Genomic DNA, 10,252 nt, shown 5'->3' with positions numbered 1-10,252 from the left:
CACCTCCGATTGCAGCCCAAATAAATGCTTCACGGAGTTCAAGTAACAGACACACCTCAACAACAACTCTTCAGAGGAGACTGCGTGAATTAGGCCTTCATGGTCAAATTACTGCAAAGAAACCACTACTGAAGGACACCAACAAGAAAAAGAGACTTGCTTAGGCATAGAAACACAAGCGATGGACATTAGACCGGTGGAAATCTGTCCTTTGGTCTGATGAGTCCAAATTTGAGATTTTTGGTTCCAACCTCCGGGTCTTTGTGAGACATAGTAGGTGAACAGATGATCTCCGCATGTGTGGTTCCCATCGTGAAGCATGGAGGAGGTGGTGGGATGGTGTGTGGGTGCTTTGCTGGTGACACTGTTAGTAATTTATTTAGAATTTAAGGCACACTTAACCAGCATGGCTACCACAGCATTTTGCAGCGATACGCCATTCCATCTGGTGTGCACTATGTTTTTAACAGGACAATGATCCAACACACCTCCAGGCTGTTGCAAGGGGTATTTGACCAAGGAGAGTGCTGCATCAGATGATCTGGCCTCCACAGTCACCCGACCTCAAACCAATTGAGGTGGTTTGGGATGAGTTGGTCCGCAGAGTGAAGTAAAAGCAGCCAACAAGCGCTCAGCATATGTGGGAAGTCCTTCAAGACTTTTGGCAAAGCAATCCAGGTGAAGCATCATAATTTATTTCATCTTTAGCCTGCAATGACCACAACATGTCATTGCGTGACTCCCAAGTTTTCCACCTACATTTCTCGCATAATTAATTTTACAGACACAAAAATATCCCACCTTATAGCATTTTTTGTTGTTGTCAACATTTGGAAAGTTGACCAACAAATCGTCTGTTTCCATCAGGCCTGTCATTACATTTTATTTATCTGACATGTACTTTACTCGCATAAAAAGGTTGTATGGAAATCTGGTTACTGTGGTTAATTGCCAAGTGTAGAATATTGGCCTGTTGGAAATTACAACACCCTACTACATTGCACAGTTCAGCTGCATCTGATTTATCTCTAGAGAAATGTGCAGTGTGTGCATTGAGCTCCCAGTAAAAACCGAACGAACTGGTCAATTCGGGTTTTTTTAACCGAAAAAGAACCATAATTTCGGTTAATCACTCAGACGTCCGAAAAGCTGATTTCACTGACCAATTGTCCCGGAGGAGAAGAAAAAAATCGATTGCGAAATAATGCTTTTTAGCCTATTCTTTGATGGAAATACCAGTCGATGTAAATACATTTGACTTGTCATGCTTATTGGTCTATAGGTTAATTTGCATAATTTTGAGGAATTAAATTGGCACATGTACAGTAGTCGAGATTCGTTATGCATTTTATCACACGTGTACAGCACACAGATACAGAGCCTTTGAGCAGAAAATCTGTCAGACAGTACCAGAGCTGCTGCTACAGCATCTCAAACAGCAAATGCATAAGCAACGAATGGCAGGCTTCATCAGCGTGTCACACACCACTTTGCAATGAGCTGTTGGCAGTTTGCATTTTGAAAACATGTACTTAACTGTTTGAAACTGGAACGTTTTACTACATATTGAGGCATCTCTTACCTTGCTTAAAAATAGCCTAGCCAAAATCAGACCATATCCGTGGAGGCCATTATTTTATACTGAACAAAAATATAATTTCAAAAGATTTTACTGAGTTATGGTTCATATTAGGAAATCAACCAATTGAAATAAATCCATTAGGCCCTATTCTATGGATTTCATATGACTGATCACAGATACCTTAAAAAAAGTAGGGGCTCGGATCAGAAAACCAGTCAGTATCTGGTGTGACCACCATTCACCTCATGAAGCGCAACACATCTCCTTCGCATTGAGTTGATCAGGCAGTTGATTCTGGCTTGTGGAATGTTGTCCCACTTCTCTTCAATGGCTGTGTTTGAAGTTACTGGATATTGGCGGGAACTGGAAAATGCTGTCGCACAAGTCAATCCAGAGCATCCCAAACATGCTCAATGGGTGATATGTTTGATGAGTATGCAGGCCATGGAAGAACTGGGACATTTTCAGCATCCAGTAATTGTGTACACATCCTTGCGACATGAGGCTGTGCATTATCATGCTGAAACATGAGGTGATGGAGGTGGAGGAACGGTACGACAATGGTACTTAGGACCTCGTCATGGTATCTCTGTCCATTCAAAGTGTCATCGATAAAATGCAATTGCATTCGTTGTCCGTAGCTTACGCCTGCCAATACCATAACTACACTGCCAAATCGCTCGTCCACACGACGCAATACACGTACGTGGTCTGTGGTTGTGAGGCCAGTTGGACGTAATGCCAAATTCTCTAAAATGACGTTGGAGGCAGCTTATGGTAGAGAAATAAACATTTAATTCTCTGGTCTGGACATTCCTGCAGTCAGCATGCCAATTGCACACTTCCTCAAAACTTGAAACATCTGTGGCATTGCGGGACAAAACGGCATATTTTAGAGTGGTCTTTTACTGTCCCCAGTACAAGGTGCACCTGTGTAATGATCAAGCTGTTTAATCAGCTCCTTGACATGCCACACCTGTCAGGTGGATGGATTATCTTGGCAAAGAAGAAATGCTCACTAACACTGATATAAACACATTTGTGCACAACATTTGAGAGAAATAAGCTTTTTTTTTTTGCTTATGGAGAATTTCTGGGACCTTTTATTTCAGCTCATGAAACATGGGACCAGCACTTTACATGTGGTATTTATATTTTTGTTCAGTAAATATAAACTTTCATTGTCCACTAGGCCTAACCAAAGGAACAATCGCCATAATATTAGCAAACCATGCTAGTTGTTGTTAGATCTCCCATCTTGCTAAATTTCTAACAAATATTTTATTCTCTATCACATAAAACTGCTATCATGTGCGGTGCGTTGTGATAGGCTAATGTTGTTTTCCCATTAATTGCATTGTGGCATTTACATTGGCGCGTATCCTACTGTCTTGTGCACATTGCTGCGCTTAGGTGAATAAATAGTTTAACATTTTAAACTAAAGTCTGATCTGTTTGGAATAGGCTATTTCTTTCACGACAAGCAGACTAATTGAATATCAACTTTTCTACTATGGGAGATAGTAACGTTAGACTGTAATAGGCTACTGATTTTGCTGTTCGTTACTAGTTGGCTGAGGAAAAGTAAAATGTCAACAATTCTAACATCATCAAAGTGCTTATGATAATTTGCTAAGGACCGTTTAAATAATGGTTGAATGTAACATATTTTTTAAATCGTTCCAACCTCCACTTGCATGTTTTGTTAATATGAATTACCATAATCTAAATGTGATTTGTCATTCCGAGCACCGTGGGTGGACGTCCTAATCAGGTTATGCATCCAATGCACATGGGTCCGGTAAATGTTTCAAAATGTCCAGTGAATTAAAATGCTGATCAAATGTCGGCGCCACATTTTCCTTATGGAACCCTTTTATGCACACACCCTTTAAAACGGTCTTAACGATACACTGCAAAAATATGAGATATTCATCAAGGAACGGTCTCTTTTGTCTGGTTAGAAAACCACGAGACAAATGTCTTGCTGGTAGGCTTTAGGTGGAATTTTATCCATATTGCTCATACCTATCCAGTCCTTTCAGATCTACACAAGTGCCTAGGGGTTGTTAATGAATGTTCCAATGTTACCTTAATACACTTACTACCAGAAGGAAGGAGAGTGGAAAGAGGGAATGAGTGGAGGGGGAGAGCAGAGGAAGGAGTCCACTCTCCTTTTTATAGAGGCAGTCTGAAGAAGCAGAGGAAGGAGAAGAGGAGTAATGATATAGAGGCAGTCTGAAGAAGCAGAGGAAGGATGAGAGGAGTAATGATAGAGACAGTCTGAAGAAGCAGAGGAAGGATGAGAGGAGTAATGATAGAGGCAGTCTGAAGAAGCAGAGGAGTAATGATAGAGGCAGTCTGAAGAAGCAGAGTAATGATAGAGGCAGTCTGAAGAAGCAGAGGAGTAATGATATAGAGGCAGTCTGAAGAAGCAGAGGAGTAATGATATAGAAGCAGAGGAAGGAGAAGAGTAATGATATAGAGGCAGTCTGAAGAAGCAGTGGAAGGAAATGTAGTGATGGTGCAGAAAATGAGGATTAAGTGTGTGTGTGTGTGTGTGTTAGTTGGCAAGGAAACAGACAGTCTGTGTTCCTGCTTCACCACCTGGGCAGAGAAGACTGGCAAGACATCAGACATGGCCGTGCCTGCCTGGCACACTGCTGCCCTGGGGCTGGAACCCCTCCCCCATACCTAGCACAGCCCAGCTACAGTATAGTCAAGCCCTTTCTTCTAACAAATTACCTTTACTAAAGGCAACCCTAGTAAACGCACAGGAAACTAGTTCAAAACAGGGTAACAGGTGCTCATGTACTTGCACACGCACACCCTTATTTGTCTACAACCCACCACACTTGTTCTTTCACAATCCTGTACACTGACATTAACAATGCATACATGCATCAGTAGGGTCTCACTAAGAAACAAACAAATAGGTCTAGGAATTATTTTTTATTTTATACAATTGCATGGTCAGTTTGTAATGTGCAATTGCATTAAGAACATGTTTGTACTGTACACATTGATGGAGCAAACCAAAACAAATTATAGTAGAAAGGAGTCCACAGGGAAAGTAGTAATGATTGAATGTACGGAAAGATGGGCTCCGAGCCAACACTCTTCTCTCCACCCCCAATCGTGTGTGTGTATATATATGAGTCACTGTGTGTCAGTCCTGGTCAGAGAGCTCCAGGTCTTCCACCAAGTCCTCGTCTCCTTCTGCCAACTCTTTCAGAGCCATGCTAGACAGCTGTTTGGGCGACTTCAAGGCTTTAGCCCCCTCTTCTTCATCATCATCACCACCATCATCATCATCATCATCTATAGAGACAGGAGAAAGAAGAGCATGAAAGAGGGATTCATTTAAAGGGGCAATCTGGGATTCAAACAATGCCAAAGTCTAAAAATCTGGGCCGATGTACCAATCCCTGATTACCCCTTAAGTAGGAATTATTTTTGTTTTTCATACTGATGTTATACAAAAACATGAAACATGTAGAAAACAAAATCACACAAGACAATATCAGGCAGCAATGTATGTAAATAGCTTGTTCTGAAATGTGATTGGGATTAGTTCTGCCCAAAATGGGGTTGAGTGGAGAATATGGCAGGTTCCCTTTAGATGGAGTGAACAATATGTTGGAATGCTCCCCTCATTTCAATTGGAAGGCTAGGTGGCACCATCACCATTTTGATTACACCCCATCAAATTCCTTACAGATCTGTCAACACAAAAGTGTTAGGAGGCTGGAGATCAATTCTGGACCAGGCCTGTACGTGTCCTCTAATACTCACACTAGTGTGCCGACCCAAACCAAACCGTACTCCGCTGACTTGCATGTTCCATTTTCACATTAGCCTTTCCGTCACAGTTCCAGAAACTACAGTGGATGCGTAACCAGGCCAGTCCAGTCCAGCTCAGTAGTGTGGAAAACACATCTTTGTCCTGCTCTGTGAGAGAGAAGCCAGTCCACAAACCTGAAGCACCATCATGGTCTTCCCCCACCCCCTCATCGTCGCTCAGGTCAGACAGCTCTTGAAGAAGATCAGCATCATCGTCATCCTCCTCGCCAGAGCCTCCCTTTTTGTCTGGCAAGAAGAAAGAGAAATCAAATAGTTACTACTCCTCATTAGCTGTGACTTGGTTTTATTCAGATCGGGGTTTCCGTATGGAAAATGTGCTGCCGGATATTTGACCGACAACATTTAATTTACCGGACAGTATAGAAATTTCCCGGATATGCACTGGGTGCATAACCTGATTAGGGTTTCCACCCACGGTGATCAGAATGACAGAAATCACATTTAGAATATGGTTATTCATATTAACAGAACATGCAAGTTGAGGATTCAATGATGTGCGGTGCGGTCCTTCTTCACAAATTCGGATGTGCACTCTGAACATGTTAGAATAACTGTCCACATTTACTTTTCCTCAGCCAACAAGACGAGTAACAAACAGCAAAATCACTAGTCTTGGTCAATCTACTAGAAAAGTTTAGGCTACCTATTCTATTGGTCAGTTTGTCGAGAAAGAAATAGCCTATTCCAAACCGACTCTGGGACAGCTGTGGGACGATAAGATCCAAAATTCATACAACCAGTACATATAAAATAAACACAAAAAATGCAATGAATCTGATGCAACAGATCAGAACGTTTAGCAATTATTTTTTAAATAAACTATTATTTATTCACATTATAAGAGCAGAAATGAACATAAGGTAGTAGACTACACACAAATGTTCGTTCCATAACGCAATTAGCGAGAAAACACCATTGCCAAACGGGCAATGCACAAGCGAGCGGCTTCATTTGACAGATGAAAATATCAGTTTAGAAAGACCGAAGATCTAATAGGCTATTTTGAAGCAAGGTAGGACATGCCTCATAATATGCATTAAAACGTTCAGGTTTCAAACAATTAAGTAGGTTTTCAAAATGCATACTGCCTCCAGCTCATTGCAATGTGGTGTGACACGCTGATGAAGCCTGCCTTCCCCTGCCATTTGATGCTGCGTTCAAAACAACTGGGAACTCGAGGGCCTTCCGGGTGGCTCAGCTGATCCAGGTTCGATCCCGGGCTGTGTCGCAGCCGGCCATGACCGGGAGACCCATGAGGCGGCGTCCTGGTTAGGAGAAGGTTTGGCAGGTTGGGATGTCCTTGTCCCATCGCGTTCTAGTGACACCTATGGCGGACCGGGCGCATGCACACAGACACAGTCGCCAGTTGGACGGTGTTTCCTCCGACACATTGGTGCGGCTGGCTCCTGGGTTAAGCGATAGGTGCGGCTTGGCAGGGTCGTGTTTCGGAGGACGTATGGCTCTCGACCTTAGCCTTTCCCAAGTCCCTACAGGAGTTGCAACGATGGGACAAGACTAACTACAAATTGGATATCAAGAAATTGAGGAGAAAAAGGGGCACTTACGACTTAAGAAAAATAGCTGCGACTGGAGAAAAAAAGTTTTGAACGGTCATCCAATTCGGGAACTCTGTATTCTTTCCCAGTTGTCTTGAAAGCACCACAAGATGCTGCAGCAGCTCTTGTGCTGTCTGTTCGACTCAAAGAATCAATATCTGTATGCTGTACGCCAGAGATCATCAACTAGATTCAGCCGCAGGCCAATTTTGTCTTGAGCAGATGGTTATGGGGGCCAGAACATAATTACAAATCATTTGTAGATGGAAAATTGACCTCAAGATGCCCAAACAAATAAGAGTATAATGTTTGACTAAAACAATAATTTCAAACGCTGCTTACATTTGTAGACGATCTTGTTTCTCTCTATTATGTGTGGGAATAATTGGGAACAGATTTCTTAAAATCACTTGGAGCTGATTTCTCAGTGTTCTAAGTCTTATGTCAAACAAAAATATATATATATTTTTTAAATGTGCCCCTTGGGGGCAAAACTACCCGCCAGTTGGGGAACCCTGCTCTACGGGTGTGATAAACAACAACATACATCATGAATATACTGTACACATGCGCCAATATAATTCAACTAAATTATGTAAATAAACCAATAAGTATGACCAGTCAAATGCATTTCCATTGACTGGCATTTCCATCAATGAATAGGCAAAAAAGCATAATTTTGCAAAGGGAGGTAGTTTCACGAGCCAATGTTAACTAGTGTCAACACCATGACTGGAAGTTAATCCTATCTACTAGCATGCTAGCAGTTACCATAGCGCAATTTCTGGAAGTCTAACGCTAGTTAGAAACTTCCTTCAAACTACATAAAAATTGTATCCACGAGTTCAACTTAGTCTGCGGAAGTAGATAAAGGGCTTCAATGCCAAAATCCTGAATTATCCTTATAATTAAGAATCTCAGAATATGAGTCCTGATACATTATCAGTTTTCATTTTGGATCATAATTAATACGTTTACATGAACAGAGGAAACCTGATCCTAGATCAGGCTCACGTACTCTGAGATGCTTTATGAATATGGGCCCAGAAGTGTACACATGCAGGCAGGTAGGTAGCATCTAACCACCTTGGAATTGCCTATTACCTGCATGGTGATGGAGCTGAGAATGCATTACTCATGACAGTTTACCACAGCCAATTTCACACATCTTACACTCAGTTGCTGCCTAAATATATAAAATGGAGATAGCAGGCAGGCTTCACTTCAGACAGCTACGAATTCCTTCTGTAAAATAGGCGAGTCTGTCTTGTGTGTGTGGCAGAGGCCACTGCAGAGTGGTCCCTGAGCTTTAAAGTAGGGTTTGATAAGATGTTGGTAGCCAGAAGGAGAGGCAGACACTTCAATTGCCACACTCCCAACACTTACTACTAAGAGCATATTGACCACACACACCGATACACAGTGAGCTACCTAGAATGACCAATCCGAATGACCAGCCAAAATGTATTTATTGGTATTTCCATCAATGAATAGGCAAAAAATATATATTCTCCTGGACAATTGGCCGGCGGAAAAAGTAGATTGGCTTTTCTGTTTATTTTTTTTTATTGTCCAAAAAGCCATCCAGCCAGCTGACCCACCCACCACCGGACTGGGGTTGAGGTCGAAAATATACAGGTTAGGAAAAAGTAATAATTCCACGTGAAAGCATTTGAAAATAAACAAAACTAAATTCATGGGACCTGCGCCATTGCTGATTCTACAGGATAGGGGTTGAAAATGTGACCAGCAGTTGGGAAATCAAGAAATAAAGCGGATGTAGATCATTTGAAAAATGTTTAAATGAATAGAATGACAGGAAAATAGTTACGCTATGTGTTTGTTGAGTAGTTAGCTGAACTTCACTACGATTGCAGTTATTTTTCCACTTTGATGGCAAACTTTCCGTACTGCTAACATTCACTTCCAGTCATTTTCGCTTGCATTGCTGGTACAATGGTTTAGAATTCTTGGGATATTAGAATTCTAATCTTAACATGTATATTTTCGACCTAGACTGGGGTTGTGAGGGACAGCAGGATCTACATGCCTGTCTGCCCCCAAACGACCTGAAGGACTTGACACCCCACAATAACAACTAGACACATTCATAGAAACCAGTCTTCTCCTCCCCTCACACTTTCCTCCTCTTCATCTCCACCACTGGGGAATCTCAGCTGACTCCAACCAACCACAGTTTGGTAAGCTGCCCAAAGGTTTGAAGGTTGTCAAGGGCTGGAGGGTGGGTTGGTTGGTTTGTGTGTGCGGAGGACATGCGGGGGCAGCCAGTTAAGCCCTGGGAGCTGGAGGGAAGCGGAGGGGGGAGTAGGGGAAGTACTGGGGAGCGGCCACCTCTGGCTGTTCCGGTGGGCTGGTTTGAATTAGGAACCCCCACCGGGATCCAAGCCTGTGATTCCTGAGAGAGAGAGAGAGAGAGGGCGCAAGGGGACGTGCCGCCGGGGCGAGGTGGGCCCGCGGCTTGCCGGCAGCTGCCCGCCCATTTGCGGAAACTCTCCCTACAATGAGGACCAGATGAAAAGAAAATCCCCTACCGCCCCCTCACTCTCTCCTTCCGACCTCTAAGGTTGTCCAACTGTAAAGCTGTAAAAGAGGACTCCTGCCCTGCCCGTGTCCTGTGGATGACCCAGAGCAGAGGGCCAGACACACAGGGCTTAAAGGAAGACAGGAGTGACAGCTGCACTCAGCTGAGAGTGAGAAAGGGAGAGAGAAATATAGAAGGATAGAGAGAAATATAGGAGAAAGAAATATAGGAGAGAGAGATAAGTAAACTCCAACTAATTGGATAGAGCATGTCTTGCTGGGAGGGCTGCATGGCTACACTGAGGTCAGTTGTACATTCCCTCAGAATGAGCCATTGATTGGATCAGGATTCACAAACATCGACTTCAATACTGCTTACACTCAGAGTAGAGAAGTAACGTACTATCACAAAAAGAGCGAGCCTAAAAATTCTGTTGTATCCTTGCCATATAGGCGCTTAATTGTGTACTACAGTGTGTGAGTGTGTGTTAGAGAGTGTGCTTCTGTGCCGTTGGCCAACAGTCTATAGATCAGGGTTCCCTAACTGGTGGTTTTATGTGGCACCCAAGTTTTCTGAGCGATCAAAAAAAAACTTTTTTTAATTATTTTTTATTATTTTTTGTTGGACATATGACTGTAAAAAAACACCAGGAAATCAGCTCCAAGTGAATTGAATTAAAAAAAAATCTGTTCTTAAGTATTCCCACAC

General features: G+C 42.6%; 1 protein-coding gene across 1 annotated transcript in view; it reads right to left on the bottom strand.

Moving 5' to 3' along the window:
• Positions 1 to 4,519: 4,519 nt before the first annotated feature.
• noc2l (NOC2-like nucleolar associated transcriptional repressor) overlaps positions 4,520 to 10,252 on the bottom strand; it is a 33,541-nt gene continuing 27,808 nt past the window's right edge. The window contains exons 18-19 of the mRNA XM_064923057.1: positions 5,561 to 5,671; positions 4,520 to 4,903 (exon numbers count right to left, since the gene is read on the bottom strand). Coding sequence (XP_064779129.1) covers positions 4,752 to 4,903; positions 5,561 to 5,671 — 263 coding nt within the window. The 3' untranslated portion in view covers positions 4,520 to 4,751. The remainder of the gene's footprint in view (positions 4,904 to 5,560; positions 5,672 to 10,252) is intronic.

This window comes from Oncorhynchus masou, chromosome 18 (genome assembly GCF_036934945.1).
Source record: "Oncorhynchus masou masou isolate Uvic2021 chromosome 18, UVic_Omas_1.1, whole genome shotgun sequence".
Lineage (NCBI taxonomy): Eukaryota > Metazoa > Chordata > Actinopteri > Salmoniformes > Salmonidae > Oncorhynchus > Oncorhynchus masou.
The sequence above is the reverse complement of the archived record's forward strand: the minus strand, read 5'-3'. Positions and strand labels throughout refer to the sequence as shown.